This window comes from Pocillopora damicornis, chromosome 8 (genome assembly GCF_964200805.1).
Source record: "Pocillopora damicornis chromosome 8, jaPocDami1.2, whole genome shotgun sequence".
Lineage (NCBI taxonomy): Eukaryota > Metazoa > Cnidaria > Anthozoa > Scleractinia > Pocilloporidae > Pocillopora > Pocillopora damicornis.
This window is the reverse complement of record NC_142677.1, coordinates 1261272-1280281: the sequence shown is the minus strand read 5'-3', so window position 1 is coordinate 1280281 and position 19010 is coordinate 1261272. Positions and strand designations below refer to the sequence as shown.

At 35.3% G+C, this 19010-nt stretch overlaps 2 protein-coding genes, 2 long non-coding RNA genes and 1 pseudogene across 7 annotated transcripts; 2 read left to right on the top strand and 3 right to left on the bottom strand.

Annotated features, from left to right (window-relative positions):
* Positions 1-389: 389 nt before the first annotated feature.
* Positions 390-2672, bottom strand: LOC149040866 (uncharacterized). Its single transcript, XM_089180335.1, has 5 exons — positions 2535-2672; positions 1971-2147; positions 1430-1489; positions 729-905; positions 390-507 (listed from the first exon to the last, which is right to left on the bottom strand). Exons 1-4 carry the CDS (start codon positions 2611-2613, stop codon positions 733-735), a joined length of 489 nt encoding a protein of 162 aa, XP_089036461.1. The 5' UTR covers positions 2614-2672; the 3' UTR covers positions 390-507; positions 729-732.
* On the top strand, positions 2551-13372 carry LOC149040863 (uncharacterized). Of its 2 annotated transcripts, none has more exons than XR_016179138.1 (2): positions 2551-2690; positions 12362-13372. It is a non-coding gene; the product is annotated as an uncharacterized LOC149040863 (long non-coding RNA). The 2 variants fall into 2 exon arrangements; XR_016179139.1 differs by lacking the exon at positions 12362-13372 and adding an exon at positions 4006-4730 and having other exon boundaries at positions 2552-2690.
* On the bottom strand, positions 7679-9372 carry LOC149040865 (uncharacterized; annotated as a pseudogene).
* LOC149040864 (uncharacterized) lies at positions 9266-11621 on the bottom strand. The gene is made up of 5 exons (XM_089180336.1): positions 11511-11621; positions 10946-11116; positions 10397-10456; positions 9605-9781; positions 9266-9383 (listed from the first exon to the last, which is right to left on the bottom strand). The coding sequence occupies exons 1-4, from the start codon at positions 11587-11589 to the stop codon at positions 9609-9611; spliced, it is 483 nt and encodes a 160-aa protein (XP_089036462.1). The 5' UTR covers positions 11590-11621; the 3' UTR covers positions 9266-9383; positions 9605-9608.
* Positions 13373-16130: 2758 nt separating the features above from the next.
* Positions 16131-18786, top strand: LOC149040862 (uncharacterized). 3 transcript variants are annotated; one of them, XR_016179135.1, is made up of 6 exons: positions 16131-16314; positions 16868-16906; positions 17136-17174; positions 17430-17456; positions 17646-17722; positions 18640-18786. It is a non-coding gene; the product is annotated as an uncharacterized LOC149040862 (long non-coding RNA). The 3 variants fall into 3 exon arrangements; XR_016179136.1 differs by lacking the exon at positions 17430-17456 and having other exon boundaries at positions 16157-16314; XR_016179137.1 differs by lacking the exon at positions 16868-16906 and having other exon boundaries at positions 16176-16314.
* The last annotated feature ends 224 nt before the right edge of the window (positions 18787-19010 follow it).

Here is a 19010-nt window from a genome sequence, read left to right as displayed (position 1 = left end):
ATAGTTATAATGAGGGATTAAATTCAACCCTGATAAAAATCACTCCAAACTATTTACGTTTCCCCAGCCTCGCGACTAACTCAAGCCTCTAGTTCAGTTTCATTTCTATTTTATCACGTACAAGAATGGACTGAAGATTTCTTATCTTATTTTCCGATCAAGTATCACAATGTTTAGTCATATATGACTTTTGTGGTTTTTGGAAACCTAGCATTATTTTCTTTCGCAGGAAAGTAGTGATAAAGCGTGCTGATAAACGTTTGGGACAAGATGAAAATATTCAAATCATTTATTTCAGAATTTAGTCAACTGTGATGTGGATTGTGTAGCTTGCGGTTTGCAGCGGATAAATAAATAAACAAAATGAAATAGAAAAGAGAACAAGGATGTCAATTGAACCAAAAAAGTTTATTAAACGCTTTTAAAGCTACAATTTCAGCTATGACTTTAAAGCAACTTTCTTAATCTTGTGTGAGTCTTGGTCCAGTCTAATCATTCTCGCCAAACCTGAAATAGAAAAAAAAAAGTGAGAAAGAGTCCTTCATAAAGTTACTTAAGTGAGTAATGAGGCCAGTTGGGACAAGCGTACTTATCTATAGCATGTCACAAGTAGTAGAGAGAACTCAACAAGGACGAGTACATGCATTTCTTGTTTAAAAGATGCCCTCAATTTTCTACGCGATTACAAGCTTGTAGCAATCCTTAATCGATATTTGTGAAAGACTCACCATTCTAACGACCGTAGGGGTAGTATGGGTAGCGGTAGCTGTAGCGGTAGCCGTAACCCTTTCCTTTTTTTGGGTAGTAACCCTTTCGGACACGATATTTCCGGTAGGCTTTACGGTAGCTTTTCTTAGGCTTTTTTCGGTACTTGCGGTAGCCTTTTCCTTTCCAATACAAATAACCTTAAAATAATTACGAAAAAAAATGCTTTAGACCATTATATCAAACTATGGATTATCGATCATAAAAATATCAGAATCAGACAAAGGGCCCATTCATTAACATTTCTCTCTATATTTTATAGGATAATTGTCTGATAATGTAATGATGTTGCTTTAGTTATATCTTAGCAAGATGGAAACAATAGCCTCTACTTGTCGTAAAAATATACAGGAATGTTTATCCTCTTATATAAAATTGCGTAAAATATAGGCTTTGTAACTATAATCCTTCAAACATTTGGCAGCGCGCGCCGAATGTTTTCTTTTGAGCGTTCTCCAATACGATTTTATGAACAAACAGATAATTCCCATTTTCTGCTATATCTTCTTGAATTAAAAACTATGGACTGCGTGATATCCTTGACTATGCCCAGTTTTAGCAGGGGATATTCGGCCACCTGACCGAATATCATTTTTGCGGGAGCAAGAACGTTTCATGGATCATAAATCAAAATGTAAGATCAAGAAATGTTGAATAACTTTACCATATTTCTTTTTTGACTTTCTTGGTACCGGTCTTGGATCCTCAGAAACTTCATCTTCACCTGATGGAACAAAAATCATAACATTTGGTTAGAAAGTGCTTTTCTCACTTCATTGATAGTTGTGTCACCATGTCCCACGTAATTGATCTTTTTTTCCAAAGAAGTAAATCACCCGGTAATCCCTATGATAAGACAAATTCAGACATTATATGGATCCTGTTGGTATAATCAGCGTAGTGAGCAATATTCTTTTCTTTGATTCTTATGTTATTAAAATAAAAACCTCACAAGAGTTGAGCTTTTGTTCCTTCCCATACTACATTTCATGCTAACTTTCAACTGTTGTCAACCAAAACCTGCTAAAAGAACTTTCTCGATGCAGAAAATAATCATTAAAATCACCCCTGTTTTATCCTAAACTGTTCTTTCACGAGTTTCTTCCCAATGAGAAGAAAAATTCCAAACTCTCGTCATTGACGTTATAACTTGAATCTCATCTCCGAAGTGGAGACAGAACTCGGTTAGCAGGATCAACACTTGCCTGTCTCTTCGTCTTCATCGTTCATTTCTTCTAATTCCTTAGCATCCCTCTCGTTTTCTTCATCTCTTAATTCGTCAAATGCTTCATCTTCATTTTCCAGCTCCTCATCATTCTCCTCGTCAAATTTATCAGAGGCAGTGTCGAAGTCTTCGTCATTCAGATCTCCAACTTCTTGTGCTATTTTAGGGGGAAAAGAAGGCAAAAAAAACTGGTTAAAGGTGAAAATCAAAGTAAAGTACGCTGGTTTTCATTTGAAAACAACCAGACCGGTAATTAAATGGAGAGAGTCTCGACACTTCCAAGGAGGGTTGCTTTCTTATCCACATTCGTGAGAACTGTATTGAAGATAATTCCTATGAGTATTCTATTCTTTTCTGGGAAAACTTTTTTTTAATCAGGCTTCAAAAAGTAACTAAGTAGCCTCTTAAAGTGACCTGTATCCTCACTCAGAGGAGCATCTAGGTAAGGAAAAAAAGAGTACTTAATAAAAGTAACACCATTGGACTGATGGAAAAAAGAATGGTCTGACAAAAAAATCATGCTCTTGTAATTTTGATCCAATACCTTCCCGCTTTTCCGCTAGGTAAGAGGCTGTACAGGCTCCTAAAAGGAAACAGCTGACCAACAAAAGTTTCATCTGCATGGCTGAAGCCGTTTTAACTCCGGGCAGAGAATGGCTCTGGTGACATCCTCATCGGTCCATTTATGGGTTTCATACAGGTGCCAATACTATAGAACCAAAACTCAATACATTACATTGCTTGCTTTGCACGTAATTTATTAGGGGAGGATTAAAAATAGGCAAATAGAAGTAATATTATATGGTGCAATGGATGATAAGGCAAAGGCATTGAGGTGTCGGAAATATGATTCTTAAAGCACTCTTAATATTCTAAGGCTAAAAATAGAGAGGTTGAGCTTGAAGTTAATGCGCACGGCAGACAATAAACTGCATCAAGAACAATTCTACGGGACAAAACTATGAAACAGAAGCCTTGGGGATCTGAATAATGTTGTGATACTAGTTGCTTCGCTTTTCGTTTTGATTATTTTTAAATCTCAGCCGAGAATCGAACTTCTAAATTAAGAACAGTTATATTTAGACTTACGAATACGTCAATTTCATGTTACATGGTTGGACAATTTACTCGTCTGATATTTTTTCATTTTTTTGTCTTGCGTAGATTTAATAATAGGGCCTCACTGATTAGCATCCTACCAAACCAAAAATTTCCCTTTTTTTCTTATGGGTTAAGCATGTAGTCAGGGCGAATGGCAAAAAGTCAACAGGAGAAACTAAAATAATTCTACGGAACAGCATCATTTAACAGAAGCTTCAATAAGTAGAATAATCAGATGTAGAGTTTTGATACGAGAGGACGCTCTTTCTGGGTACATTATTAAAATCTCAGAAAAGACTGAGCTTTCAAAATTCTAAAAAATTGTATTTAGAAATCAATATGTTAAATTGATGTTACATATTTTGGCAATTTGCTGGTCTAATATTTTTGATTTTATGTCCTGGATAGTTTCGATTACAAAGCTTCACCAAGTAGTACTTCGATGAAAATGACCTGCTGCTTAGATATTGCAGTTACATCATTAAAATTTGAACTCTTCCCCAATTAGAAAAAATGTAAAACTGTTGTCCATCAATAAGAAGATTGTTGAGAGGGCAACGTCTTAAAGAACAAATGATTGATTTTTAATGCTTGACAACGACGTAAGGAGCAAACAAATTAGTGGAAACCAAGTGCGTAAAATAAGATCTATCAATAGATTAGTACTTAGGTCTATACTGAATACATGTAACGATATTCCTGTTGATCACTGCTGTGTTGGGATATCAACAGTGAAATTGATCTGAAGAGCATGTAAATCTTTCTTTATACATAAAGAGAGGAAATTTTACCTTTTCTGACTAAAGTAATTTTAAGGAACCAAGGTTAAATTCAGTACAAAAGACTAATATTGGGGTATAAAAAAGAAAATGTATTTTGCAAATATTGATTCCTGTATTTTTGTTTTTCTTTAGAGAAAGAAAGACTGGACTGTCTACAGTATCACCATTTTTTGCTCTTTCTTAAACTCCTCCAAATATATCTAGAAACAGTCGTGCCCATCTTAATTGTATTCTAAATATTGACAAGTTCCGACAACCTTTTAACTTGACGATGATTTTGTGAGACTTTTACACCTTTAAAGCGTTGAAATTATTCAGAAAGTTTATTCTGCGCTGCCCTAAATGTTGTCTTAAAATCTTTACAATTTTTTAAAAGTCTTTGTAGGTATGTTTATTATAAATACGAGGAGGATATCTCTACTGATATTATTTATTGTAAATACTTGTAGAATATCTCTGCTGATATTATTTATTGTAAATACTAGGAGGATATCTCTACTGATATTATTAATTGCAAATGGGTGTGGAGGGATTCATTAACCTAACTATTCGAGAAAGATTCCGGACACAGAGAACTTCAGTGGTAAACACGGTTAGTACAAATATTAAGGATATTTAGGCAAATATTGGCAAAATAAGGTATTTTGTCATGGTATCAATTTTCTAGCACTAGGTTTAATTCCCATTTGATTTGAATATTGTTTTGTCATTATCATCGCTATTTTCATTATCATTGTCGTTATAATTATTGTTGTCATTATCATTATGGTTATCATTACTTCAACGAGCTTTTCCAGATGATTTTCCTCGACACTTCCTATATCCTACTTTGCCTTTTCCTTGAAAATAATAATAAATCAAAGTGCTCTGTGAGCAAACTCGTGAATTGACGCACAATTTTTTGGACTATGTTTATTGATATCTGGTTTAGGGAATTTTGTGGTTGATTGTCATATCTAGAGTACGAGCAGTAGTTCAGTGTTCGCAGCAAAGAAACAAAGTAACGTCGGGATAAGAAGGGGTTACAATTGAAATGATCATGCTATTACATTTGCCAAGGGTAAATGATGTCATGTGTTTTAAACGTATATCAATTTTGTTTCTGGTTCAAAAGAAAAGGCTGGAAGTAAATGTGGGTGAAAAGTGAAATTAACTGTCTATCATTGTAAATATTAGAAAACCAAGGCAACACTGTCTTAATGAAAACATGAACGATTTCCTCTTTAGCAAATGAGACAAACGGGAACGACTTTGAGTGATACTAGACCCTGTGAGCAGGATAACTGGGATACCTGGATGGTATTGGATCCTTGGAATCAAGTGTAGTGATACTACGGGTGTCGAACTAGTATACTGAAAAAGTGCCCTCAAGTCTGGCCAAGGGCATACACCTATTTCAAAACATAGGCATGCTATGCATGCAAGAGTTACTTTTTTGTAGGGTGGGTGGATTACTTGAAACATTGTGAGTGATGTCTACATTCTTACAAAAGGAGAGAAGAATATTAATGTAGGAAAGAACGAAAATGTCGAATTACCTCACTCACAGGTATTTTGTGGTAGATTATGTGTGTTTTGCGAATAAATGTAACCAAAAATAAACTGTATTGGTGCCACAGATACCTGTTAGTATAAAATGCAGACAGCAGACTGCAGACCGTATACAAAATATAGACTGCAGACTGCAGAGTGGGTACAAAATGCAGACTAAGACTCTGAAGAGTTTTTACGTCTAGTATATAATAACATGTCATCTTACAGCTTCCCGAGTTGGTTGGTGTGATGTCTGTACAGATTTTACCAACGTAATAAAAGTAAATGACGTAAATAACAGTGATGGTAGAGCAAGCTTAAAACGGCAGAAATCGCCAGAAAATACAACGGATACACAGGATATGAGTAAGTTTTATTGATTTTATGAGAATAATGTTCATATTTCGAAATATGCATCGTTGTAAATCGACCATACTTCGTTCCCTATACTATTCCTAATAACGTGCAGTTCCTCTCGTAACTTAACACCGAGTCACACAACGCGTGACGCGTTCATGAATTTATCGTTGACTTTTTCTCGAGACGTGACCTTGAGCTGCCTGTGACAAGACAATTGCGTAAACAATATTTAACATAATAACATTATACACAAAAAAACACAGGGTTTTGGATCACGTATTTATTAAAAAAGACTATCTATACAACTACAATGAAAACAAACATAAGATTCACCTTTCTGATCGTGAAATTAATACCATTCGTACTGGTATCGTAGCCACGTTCCTTGCCATCAGGTGAATCCAACATGTCGTCTTTCTTCACAAGCAGTTTGCATCCATTATAGTTATGTTCTTCAGTCTCACGGTAGTAGTGTTGTTCAATAGATTGCATAGAGTATATACAGTTTGGTTTCAGATTTCAGATTTTGCTTTTTACAACAAGTGAACGTTTTTCAACTAAGACATTGGCATACTTAGCATACAAGGCATTCAAGGCTTTCATGGCTTTCAAGCGTTCGTGACTCAATCCGTTCCAAAATTACCGCTCAATAACATCTTTCAGTGAGGATTAGCCGCGATTAATACGACTTGTATATGCGTCTGTAAGTATTTTGCGCGTTTGCGCCATAATGCTCCAGGAGATCGTAATCCAAATACGTTGATATACAAAACAAATTACCAAAAGGTTTTATAGGCAAAATCTCGTGATTCGTCATGTGACCCGGCCCTGTCTGTGCATGACAACGTCAATCATCATCAAGATAACATGCCTGATCAGCATGTGAACACCTCATTGGATCACAGTTAGTTGTCATGGTGTTGAGGGCCCAACTTCGGACCTCTACTATTGCGCAATTTTTCCATTTGGTGGCGGAGGAAAAAAAAAAGAAGACGACCAAAAAACAAAGGCATTTTATGACTGGGGTACCACAGGTATCCCAGTAATAATTAAGCCAAGACTACCACCGTCATTTTGGGTCTCCGCCTGGGTAGATTTTAGTTACGTGCTAGGCAACGTATAATCAAGAACAAGATAGAATTTCATTTCAGGCCTATTTATCAATTTTGTGGTGTATAACTTTCGCATTTTAGTACGTAATATTTATTTTGAACCTTCAAATTGTCTTGAAACTTAAAAGAAAATTGTTCTTTAAAAATTCACTGAAAATCGGTAGCTAAAATTGTTTGTTTAGGTGTTATTTGATTTTCGAGATAACTTGTAATTTCGTCACTCGCCGGCATCTTATGTTGCTTTACACAGGAAAAACACACGATACGAAACGTAATGATCGATTTTGTCCTCAACCTCACGCCATAACAGAAAAAGCTTTTGAACATCTATAAACTCCGAGCGCTTCGCAGTAAGTGATATTTTCAATGAATCTTTGGATTGTTTTCAAGTTCAAGGATTGTAAATTACAATTTTATGAAAAACGAAGGTTGTTCTGTTGTTTTAGTGTGAATCCTTGCATGCCTGCCAGTCGCCGGCGCCGCTTGTTGAAACTAAAACGAAAAAAAATACTCTTATTTTGGCTTCTTTTTCACCCCACCACTGTTCTTAGCAACAAAGGTCGCCATTTCGTTTGTGTATTGCTAGCCAAAAACTATAAAATGCACTCAAAAGCCTAAAATGGAAAAAAAAAGGTTAACAGGAATCGACCAATCGAGCGAGCGAGTGCCCTTCTCCACATCACATCTACAACTCGCCCTTGCGCATGCGCGCAATTCACGAGTTAAAAAGGAGTTAAATGGTGAGGATGTTGTCACTTTCAACAACAATATGAAAAATACAGCATCATTCATAAATGAGCTTAGATGTTCCGCATACCGTTGTTATCTGTCAGGCCAATTGTCTCCTTTTTCTTTATATGTGCATTCTTGTTTCCATTTTGCTTCAGTATACTCATACAGTTAACAGCTTCCTCGTGAATATCAATGGATTCATTGTATACATTGATCAAATCAACCGTATCAACATCTCTAACATACTGGTCCACATCAAAGTTGTCATAATCACGAAAATAGAATGCTCTCTTATACCTTGATATTTGTCGATCAAGCACTGGTAATAGAATGATCTGAGACATCAACCAGCGCAATGCCGGCATTCACACTCAAATTAGAATTTGCGTAAATGTGGTCAGTCAGAGTAGAAGTACGATGAGCGAGCCCGGTTGGTTTTGATATTAAAAGTAGTAGATTGTTAGAATGGAGCATATTTAGGTACTCTTCAGAAAATAAATGCTCACTATATTCCAGGAGATCTATATTAAGATCCCCAAGAATGTGTATCTCATACTAAATTGCCTCTTAAAGCAAAGTTTCAAATTCAAAAGTAAAAGCTGGTTAATTATAAGTAGGATGGCGGAAAAAGCAACCAACAATTATATTAGGTCTCCCATTCCCTGACGTTATTTCTCACCAGGATGATTCATTCAATGGTATAGTAAACTTTAAATCAGGTCCATGAATGGCATTAGGATTTTTCGAGACATAGCCCAGAACCGCTAGTCTGTTTTAGTGGGTTGGTGTGGAAGAAATCATAGTTGAGGATATCAACATTTTTTACTGTCCGGTTTGATAGTCTCGTTTAAGTAATAGCTAAGATATTAGGCTTGCGGTTGACAGAATGTAAAAACTCGTTCAATAAAGACAAATGCTTTGGAAGACTTTTGATATTGCAATAAAACATAGAGAGACACTTTGAAGTGTTATTATCTAAGAGTTGATTCAGCTGAGTTAGGAAATAATAATTGGAACGTGGACAATTAAGGATGTTATCAGAATCAATGTCATACCACCAGTTACCAATCACTGCTAATTTTTTTTTAAATTTTATTTTAGACTAGAGAGCGGCACACAGCAGCAGATCTTTATTTATCATTTACTTTATTATCAGGCTCAGCTTCATCCTGCCTTATTCCTTGGAGTTAAGAATTTGTATAATAGTTATAATGAGGGATTAAATTCAACCCTGATAAAAATCACTCGAAATTATTTACGTATCCCCAGCCTCGCAACTGACTCGAGCCTTTAGTTCAGTTTCATTTCTATTTTATCACCTACAAGTATGGACTGAAGATTTCTTATCTTATTTTCCGATCAAGTATCACAATATTTAGTCATATAGGACTTTTGTGGTTTGTGGAAACCTAGCATTATTTTCTTTCATTCATGTTGTATTATGTGCTTGTTGTTCGACAAATGAATGCCACTAAAGGTTGAAACCGCTGGAAAGTAGTGATAAAGCGTGCTGATAAACGTTTAGGACAAGATGAAAATATTCAAATCATTTATTTCAGAATTAAGTCAACTGTGATGTGGATTATGTAGCTTACGGTTTGCAGCAGATAAATAAATCCATAAACAAAATGAAATAAAAAAAGAGAACAAGGATGTCAATTGAACCAAAAAGATTTATTTAACGCTTTTAAAGCTACACTTTCATCTATGACTTTAAAGCAACTTTCTTAATCTTGTGTGAGTCTTGGTCCAGTCTAATCATTCTCGCCAAACCTGAAATAGAGAAAACAGAGTGAGAAAGAGTCCTTTATATAGTTACTTAAGTGAGTAATGAGGCCAGTTGAGACAAGCGTACTTATCTATGGCATGTCACAAGTAGTAGAGAGAACTCAACAAGGACTAGCATATGTATTTCTTGTTTAAAAGATGCCCTCAATTTTCTACGCGATTACAAGCTTGTAGCAATCCCTAATCGATATTTGTGAAAGACTCACCATTCTAACGACCGTAGGGGTAGTATGGGTAGCGGTAGCTGTAGCGGTAGCCGTAACCCTTTCCTTTTTTTGGGTAGTAACCCTTTCGGACACGATATTTCCGGTAGGCTTTACGGTAGCTTTTCTTAGGCTTTTTTCGGTACTTGCGGTAGCCTTTTCCTTTCCAATACAAATAACCTTAAAATAATTACGAAAAAAAATGCTTTAGACCATTATATCAAACGATGGATTATCGAACATAAAAATCTCAGAATCAGACAAAGGGCCCATTCATCAACATTTCTCTCCATATTTTACAAGATAATTGTCTGATATCATAATGATGTTGCTTTAATTATATCTTAGCAAGATGGAAACTATAGCCTCTACTTGGCGTAAAAATATACAGGAATGTTTATCCTCGTACATTCTCTGTTCCAAGATGCGAACAGTTTCCGAGAGCGAAGCTCGAGGAAACCTGATAGCTTAGAGGAACAGATAATGTCCAAACATACGAGTATATTTTTGCGTAAAATATAGGCTTTGTAACTATTATCTTTCAAACATTTGGCAGCGCGCGCCGAATGCTTCTTTTGAGCGTTCTCCAGTACGATTTTATGAACAAACAGATAATTCCCATTTTCTGCTATATCTTCTTGAATTAAAAGCTATCGGTTGCGTGATATCCTTGACTATGCCCAGTTTTAGCAGGGGATATTCGGCCACCTGACCGAATATCAATTGTGCGGGAGCAAGAACGCTTCATGGATCAAAAATCAAAATATAAGATCAAGAAATGTTGAATAACTTTACCATATTTCTTTTTTGACTTTCTTGGTACCGGTCTTGGATCCTCAGAAACTTCATCTTCACCTGATGGAACAAAAATCATAACATCTGGTTTGAGAGTGCTTTTCTCACAGTTTACTTCATTGATAATTGTGTCATCATGTCCCACGTAATTGATCTTTTTTTCCAAAGAAGTAAATCACCCGGTAATCCCTATGATAAGACAAATTCAGACATTATATGGATCCTGTTGGTATAATCAGCGTAGTGAGCAATATTCTTCTCTTTGTTTCTTATGTGCGATTAAAATAAAAACCTGGCAAGAGTTGAGCTTTTGTTCCTTCCCATACTACATTTCATGCTAACTTTCAACTGTTGTCAACCAAAACCTGCTAAAAGAACTTTCTCGATGCAGAAAATGATCATTAAAATCACCCCTGTTTATCCTAAACTGTTCTTTCACGAGTTTCTTCCCAATGAGAAGAAAAATTCCAAACTCTCGTCATTGACATTATAACTTGAATCTCATCTCCGAAGTGGAGACAGAACTCGGTTAGCAGGATCAACACTTACCTGTCTCTTCGTCTTCATCGTTCATTTCTTCTAATTCCTTAGCATCCCTCTCGTTTTCTTCATCTCTTAATTCGTCAAATGCTTCATCTTCATTTTCCGGCTCCTCATCATACTCCCCGTCAAATTTATCAGAGGCAGTCCCGAAGTCTTCGTCATTCAGATCTTCTTGGGCTATTTTATGGGAAAAAGAAGGCAAAAAAAACTGATTATAGGTGAAAATCAAAGTAGAGTACGCTGGTTTTCATTTGAAAACAACCAGACCGGTAATTAAATGGAGAGAGTCTCGGCACTTTCTAGGAGACTTAGAGTTGCCTTCTTATCCACATTCGTGAGGACTGTATCGAAGATAATTCCTATGAGTATTCTTTTCTTTTCTGGGAAAACTTTTTTTTAATCAGGCTTCGAAAAGTAACTAATTAGCTTCTTAAAGTGACCTGTATCCTCAGTCAGAGGAGCATCTAGGGAAGGAAAAAAAGAGTACTTAATAAAAGTAACACCATTGGACTAATGGAAAAAGGAATGGCCTGACAAAAATAATCATGCTCTCGTAATTTTGATCCAATACCTTCCCGCTTTTCCGTTAGGTAAGAGGCTGTACAGGCTCCTAAAAGGAAACAGCTGACCAACAAAAGTTTCATCTGCATGGCTGAAGCCGTTTTAACTCCGGGCAGAGAATGGCTCTGGTGGCATCCTCATCGGTCCATTTATGGGTTTCATACAGGTGCCAATACTATAGAACCAAAACTCAATACATTACATTGCTTGCTTTGCACGTAATTTATTAGAGGAGGATTAAAAATAGGCAAATAGAAGTAATATTATATGGTGCAATGGATGATAAGGCAAAGGCATTGAGGTGTCGGAAATATGATTCTTCAAGCACTCTTAATATTATAAGGCTAAAAATAGAGAGGTTGAGCTTGAAGTTAATGCGCACGGCAGACAATAAACTGCATCAAGAACAATTCTACGGAACAACACTATGCAACAGAAGCCTTGAGGATCTGAATAATGTTGTGATACTAGTTGCTTCTCTTTTTGTTTTGATTATTTTTAAAGCTCAGCCGAAAATCGAACTTCTAAATTAAGAACAGTTGTATTTAGACTTACGAATACGTCAATCTCATGTTACATGGTTGGACAATTTACTTCTATTAATAGATTAGTACTTAGGTCTATACTGAATACATGTAACGATATTCCTGTTGATCACTGCTGTGTTGGGATATCAACAGTGAAATTGATCTGAAGAGCAGGTAAATCTTTCTTTATACATAAAGAGAGGAAATTTTACCTTTTCTGACTGAAGTAATTTTAAGGAACCAAGGTTAAATTCAGTACAAAAGACTAGTATTGAGTATGAAAAATAAAATGTATTTTGCAAATATTGATTCCTGTATTTTTGTTTTTCTTTAGAAAAAAAAAAGACTGGACTGTTTACAGTACCACCATTTTTTGCTCTTTCTTAAACTTCTCCAAATATATCTAGAAACAGTCGTGCCCATCTTAATTGTATTCTAAATATTGGCAAGTTCCGACAACCTTTTAATTTGACGATGATTTTGTGAGACTTTTATACCTTTAAAGCGTTGAAACTATTCAGAAAGTTTATGCGCTGCCCTAAATGTTGTCTTAAAATCTTTACAATTTTTTTAAAGTCTTTTTAGGTATGTTTATTGAAAATACTAGGAGGATATCTCCACTGATATTATTTATTGTAAATACTAGTAGGATATCTCTGCTGATATTATTTATTGTAAAATACTAGGAGGATATCTCTACTGATATTATTTATTGTAAATACTAGTAGGATATCTCTGCTGATATTATTTATTGTAAAATACTAGGAGGATATCTCTACTGATATTATTTATTGCAAGTACTGGGAGGATATCTCTATTGATACCATTTATTGTAAATACTAGGAGGTATCTCTACTGATATTATTTATTGTAAATACCAGGAGGATATCTCTACTGATATTATTTATTGTAAATACTAGGAGGATATCTTTACTGATATTATATATTGTAAATACTAGAAAGATATCTCTACTGATATTATTTATAGCAATTAGTAGGAGGATATCTCTACCGATATTATTTTTACTCAAGCAACGACAGTGTTTTTGTTTTGTGGGTGTCTGACACCTTGGGGATTTTTTTTTCAGAGCTAGAATGCATTGTCGTTTTTTTTCCCTTGCTACATCGTCGAAGTTCGAAAATTTGCTTTTAATTTGATGCAGATTGTAATAGAAGTCCATAAGGAAGCGCTGTAAGGTTTCTCTCCTTGTGAGTGAGTCAAAATTATCAGAATAGATGAACTCAGTGTTGTTAACAATTGCTTATTGATTTAAATGCTTTAAACTGACGTGCGCCTAAAACAAACTAGTGGACTCTAAGTGCTGAATAAATCAATAAGGAAAACTGTCCTTGAAAATCATGTTTTGGTCGAAGAAAAAGTAGTCGCTCTCAAAACAACGGAAACAATGTTTCTTTTCATTATTCTGCTAGATTAGGGAATGGCCCACTAAATATAACAAAACGAAATTAAATCATTGCCAGAAAGGCTAACCTCAATGCTGTTAGGAATTGCTTATTGATTTAAGTGGTTTCTAGTAACGTGAGCCCAAAACAATTAATTTGACTTTAAGGGCTAAATAGATCATCATCTGGGCTACCTGTCCTTGAAATTATTTTTTTGGTCGAATAAGCATTAGCCGATCACAAAAGCACAGAAATAACTACTTCTAAGCTTTTCTTTTTTTATTTTCCGTCTATTTATTTCGCAAGACTAGAAACTGGCCTGCAGAAGGTAACAAAACCAAATTCTAGCGCTTCAGGGAACGACCGATTTTATCACGATTGCAACGTGTCATACTTAACTAAAGACATAGCATACTACAGTGGATATTGATCATCTTCCTTTAATGTAGGTAATTTAGTGTTAACAGCTGGGTTGAAAACGTAAATTAGCCACCGTAAAGGGGAAAAAAAGCTGACGTTTCGAGCGTTAGCCCTTCGTCAGAGCGATAGACGACTTCGAAACGTCAGCTTTTTTACCCTTTACGGTGGCTAATTTACCTGCTATACTCTCCCACCGACCCAGCACCACAGTTTCTTTAGAAACTTACCCCTTTATTACTTTAATGCATGTGTCTTTTGCAGAATAAGTATATTGTGTTAAAATTTAGACGCAATATTAGCCTGTGAGCGAGATGTGTAAGATACTACAGACTTTAAAAAAGCCTTGGAAGTAGGGACCATTCGTAACCATCACGAAGAAGAGAGGGTAGTAGAGCTTGTTACGAAAAAAGAGCAATCAGGATGAAGAAATTCGAATATTTTAAATTTCAGATTTCATCAGGATGGCGCGCGCGCCAACATTGATTATTACTATTTTTTTTTTTCCTTTCAAAATTTTCCTGTTTTCTATCCATGTGGTTTGAGTCGATTTCTTCAAGTTGTATTAGACTTAGACGTGTCCCTGATCCATTTAGACAAAACTGTGTGAAGTTTGGTTAGGTTCAGTTTTGAGATGGAGATCTTGTTGTGTTACTTGCTGGCAAGTCACAAATCATCTGTACATATTCCCAATATCCGCAGAAAGCAGAAACTAAATTTAGACTACACTTAATTCTAAAAGAGTATTTCTCAATGTCCCCATGCTTTCAGCACAAAGAGAGTGTTCAATGAGCCCTTAATAATGCAATGCAAGATGACTTAACATGTGGGAGGATTCCCAAAACTGTCAAGTGTCACATCTTGAATCGAAGCTATACCATCATGTCATTTGTTACCAGAATACGTGTCTATATGGATTTCCATATTATGAATGGACTTAGTTCATATCGCTCTCTTGTTGATAAGCATTTTATTTCGGCATTGTCCATAAACTCTACCCAATTGGGCAATGATCAATAAATTTCTCTATAAAATCCATGGGAAACTACACGTTAAAAGCCAAATAGATTTTTTGCGTTCTGAAAAGTTATGAAGAGAACCGTATATGTAGAATGATCCTTTTTAAATATGTTTGTACAGCCTTGAGTTCAACGTAAACATCCATCGGTGGATCCGTGACAAACGTTTCGAGATCAGTTTATCGGAAAATTGAATATCGAAAGTTCTTGACGATAATCGTGTCATTTCCAGTCACTTCGTAAAATAAAGTGATTGACGAATAAAAAGATAAATTGATAAATAGAGATAGTGGTAAATATCACCCATAAAACGTACCATCATCCTTCCTTATCGATGGACCAGCTGCTCAGCAGCCTGTGTTTGCTTAGTTTTTTCTCATAGAACGGTTCACTCGTTTTTCCCAAGGCAAGAACAAAATACATCTTCCTTTTCTCGTTTAAAATATTTGGAGCTAAAATCGAGCCAGCCGTTTTCCCTTAGGGGAATTTCTGGATAAGGAAGGTTAAAAGCTAATATTTATTTGCAAAATTTTGCTTGCAATTCTAAAAATTAAAGTCAAACATTAAGTCAGAAAATTTAAACGGTACAGAAAAGATGTCTAACGATTTTAACGTTTAATTTATCCACATGGGCACTAATCTTTTTTATTTTTTTTCCAGCCTTTTGACCTTATTAGTTGTTATTTAATTTTATCATATTTCATTGCATCTTATTATATTTTCTCTTTTGTTTGGTTGTGTTTTTCTGGGGTAAGGGGGGATTAGGGTAAATTATTAAGATCCTTTACTCTATCTAGTCCTTTTCTTTTTCATTTGAATATGACATCGAGCTGATATCGAAGCGTTAGACGATTCTCCTAATTGTGAGGAAATTCTGAATGAAAAAAGAAAAAAAGAAAAAAGGAAAAAGAAACCTCAAAGGCAAGTGTCCGTTATGATGCCACGAGATAATAGTCAAATAAACAACTAATGGCTAGAGCAGTTGATTAAACATTTGATAAAAAACCGTCGTCAACTTGATTTATCTAGATATCTGATTCATCGCCATGACTCGTGAAATGAACTAGATATATTAAAACTTTAGAACAACTAAGACTATGAGCTTCATTTAAGTTTTTGAGGCGTAAAAGCATCTCTTCTCGTCTTTATTAGATAATGCCGGGGAGGTCGATCTGGCGACTCATTACGGACTCCAGCAGTTGTTCAAACGCACGCACAAAATTAAAAGCATTACGTTAAGGCACCTTAATTATTTGTGTCATTCAACTGCCACTTAGAATCCATGAGATGATATATAAAAAAGTCAAATAAGGGAGTAAACTTAATTCGTGTTTTGTCTTAACTTCGAGGCGCATCAAAATGTTTCTGAGACTTTGTCTTGTTGTCTTTTTGCTTTCGGTTACTTACGCAAGGCCCTACCTAACAGAAGAACAGCAGGAAGTTAGAGGTTAGTTACTGTTTAGAAGCTGCAAACTAAGAGAATATTATGTGGTTGGGTAGGGCGATATTATTTTGCCTTTTATAACGACTACGAAAACGACGTGCTTCGCTGTTGAGAGAACAGTGCCCTAAACCTTATCAAAAAAACTCCCTGAGAAGTGCATGCAAATGAAATTTCATTGAACTGCGCGGGATTTTCTTTACCCAATTCCTAATTACTTTTTCGACGTGTTAAAAGTGTTAATTCCCGTATAATGCAAAAAGATCAGCAAAATAACCCGGTGCATGAGGGACATGAACAACAAAGGCAACAACATTAATAGAAGGAATGACAACAACAGTAACTGTAAGTACCTCCGTCTTTTTTGTAATTGACCAAAGCCGTTTTTTTGGCACTTGGACCTCAATTTGAGTAAACGAAGGTCCTTGAAAGATAAAAAATGTAAGTTGGTTACTCCCCACGCAATGAACTTCGAGGCTAACTGATTATCATAATTTTCATGATCATTCTCCTTCTCTGCCTTCTAATTTGTCTCATCTGCTTTGGTTTATGCTGGAAGATCCGGAAGAGGACCTTAATGATGAATACATGGAAAATGGTAAACATCAAAATTATAATGAAAGTAAAAAAATAGGTAGTAGCGTAATAGTGTTTAAATTAGATCCCTTTCGCTGAGCATAAAGAGCTGTCAATATGTGTGATAAGGCATACACGTCCGCCGGAACTTTTAGTACAGCTGCACATTGTCACGTTTCACTTTCACCCTCTATTTTCAATGTTTCTTTTTATAATTTGTTTTGATTTTTTTTTTTACTTCCTACTCGAAGATCAGGAGGATGAAATCGGCGATGATTACAAGGAATTTGGTATGAGTAAAAATAACTTCCTTATCGTATAAATTTATTTTTTATTCATGTATTACAGGCCAAGGATAACTATCACTCCAAGTTAAAAAATGGCAACGGCAAAATATAACTGCAATCTGTTTATTACAGGTGGATAGGTTCTGCGCGTGTTGCAACACTCTCTCATTCCCAGTCAAATACGGACAGAATTACCTCCGCGCCTCTGCATCTTTGCTGATTGTAAGACTAAATGTTTTTTGTCTTTCCCCTCTCTAGAATTGGCAGACCCGGCGCGTACAAGTGGTATGTAGACAAGAGTTACAAATTGTTTGAAAGAAATAACCGACTAAACCAGATAGTTGGAAAAATCTGTTCAACCACCCATTAGCACACGGACACTTTGCGCTTGCTCCCTTGGTTGAATTTATTTCCTTAGTTCAATTTAGTGTTTGTGTAACAATTCATACCGAATGTGTTCCTTTATTTCGGTAGAAGGAGAAAGGGACGAGCCTGATGAAACGTTAACCAAGAAAACAACACTGCACAAGATAGACGAGGCTCCTATAATTGTAGGTTTCAGCAGCAGTAGCCCTATTTTTTTTAAAATTGAACATTTTTCTTCTTCTTCTCGTGTTTTCGTTTTGTTTAGTTTTTTTTTGTTATATATATATATATATATATATATATATATATCTGTATAAATATATATATATATATATATATATATATATATATCTGTCTGAGGAGCGCTTAGGCGCGAATCTCAGAGTCACAGAGAATCGATGCGTCCTCTTTAATTCTTATGTATACTTAGCTCAGCTACCACAGCATTGAGCACTTTATGCCAAGGTAGACTCTACCCTCACATTCATTTATATACATACATACATACATACTTACATATATATATATATATATATATATATATATATATATATGTTCATTTATTTATTTATTCATTTATTTATAAATGAATATAAATGAATTACAAGTAGACCAAATGACTCAGTTGAAAGGTGCGAATTCATATATCAATTTATTAAAATTTACCTTACAAATTAAGATAAACGTAAGGTTTCATGGGCCCAGTGATTCAGTTCGAAGAAGTATTTCATACCAGCATCAGAAAATCCGTTTCATTAAAGCTTTTAACAGCGAATACCTTCCACGTAATGGGACGCTTTGTAATCAATCTTTATCCATATATATTATGTAGCACTTACTGTCACCAATGTTAATATATACCTTTTTATTTACTTAATGGAATTGTGATCGAGCTCAAAATGTCAGTATAAGTGAGTAGTTTCCCTTGCCATCTTAGCGCGGATAAATGTGAGGGAAGATTATGTAAGAACACGAGGATGATTGAGAAAATTGGAAACCTTATTGGCAGATCGAAGCTGGAACTTACGATTTATAATGTGTACAGTTGTGTTATATGAACTCAATGATTAATTTTTGATTTTTTTTTTCTATGCAATAACAGCAACTGCAGCCATAACTGAGCAAGGCAACTAAAAGGCAATTGGGAGCATAATAATAAAGTTATAAATAAAATAATGAAAGAATAAAAAAGATAAAGGATTGGTCAATTGATTATGTTATTGATTAAATAAAGAGAAACAAAACATTGGCCGATATCTCTTGTTATTATATACTCAACAAAATATCGCGTTTCTGATTGGTCAATGATGAATGCATAAATAGGTTATAGAGTGCAATAGAGGTTATAGAGTGCAATACGGAGAAGTTTCCATGGAAACACCGATGGAGTAATTTTGTCGAGAATATAATAAATAAAAAATCGTATGAACCTGCTCGTGCATTTCGTGATTTATGGTCACTCGTGATGTTTTG

Excerpts from the sequence above, each read along its gene's own strand:
- LOC149040864 (XM_089180336.1), bottom strand. The coding sequence starts at position 11,589 with ATGCAGATGAAACTTTTGTTGGTCAGCTGTTTCCTTTTAGGAGCCTGT. Across the intron at positions 10,457-10,945 it reads CGATGAAGACGAAGAGACAG|GTGAAGATGAAGTTTCTGAG; the intron begins GTAAGTGTTGAT and ends TTGTTCCATCAG. Across the intron at positions 9,782-10,396 it reads AAAGTCAAAAAAGAAATATG|GTTATTTGTATTGGAAAGGA; the intron begins GTAAAGTTATTC and ends AATTATTTTAAG.
- LOC149040866 (XM_089180335.1), bottom strand. The coding sequence starts at position 2,613 with ATGCAGATGAAACTTTTGTTGGTCAGCTGTTTCCTTTTAGGAGCCTGT. Across the intron at positions 2,148-2,534 it reads CCTAGCGGAAAAGCGGGAAG|CACAAGAAGTTGGAGATCTG; the intron begins GTATTGGATCAA and ends CCCCTAAAATAG. Across the intron at positions 906-1,429 it reads AAAGTCAAAAAAGAAATATG|GTTATTTGTATTGGAAAGGA; the intron begins GTAAAGTTATTC and ends AATTATTTTAAG.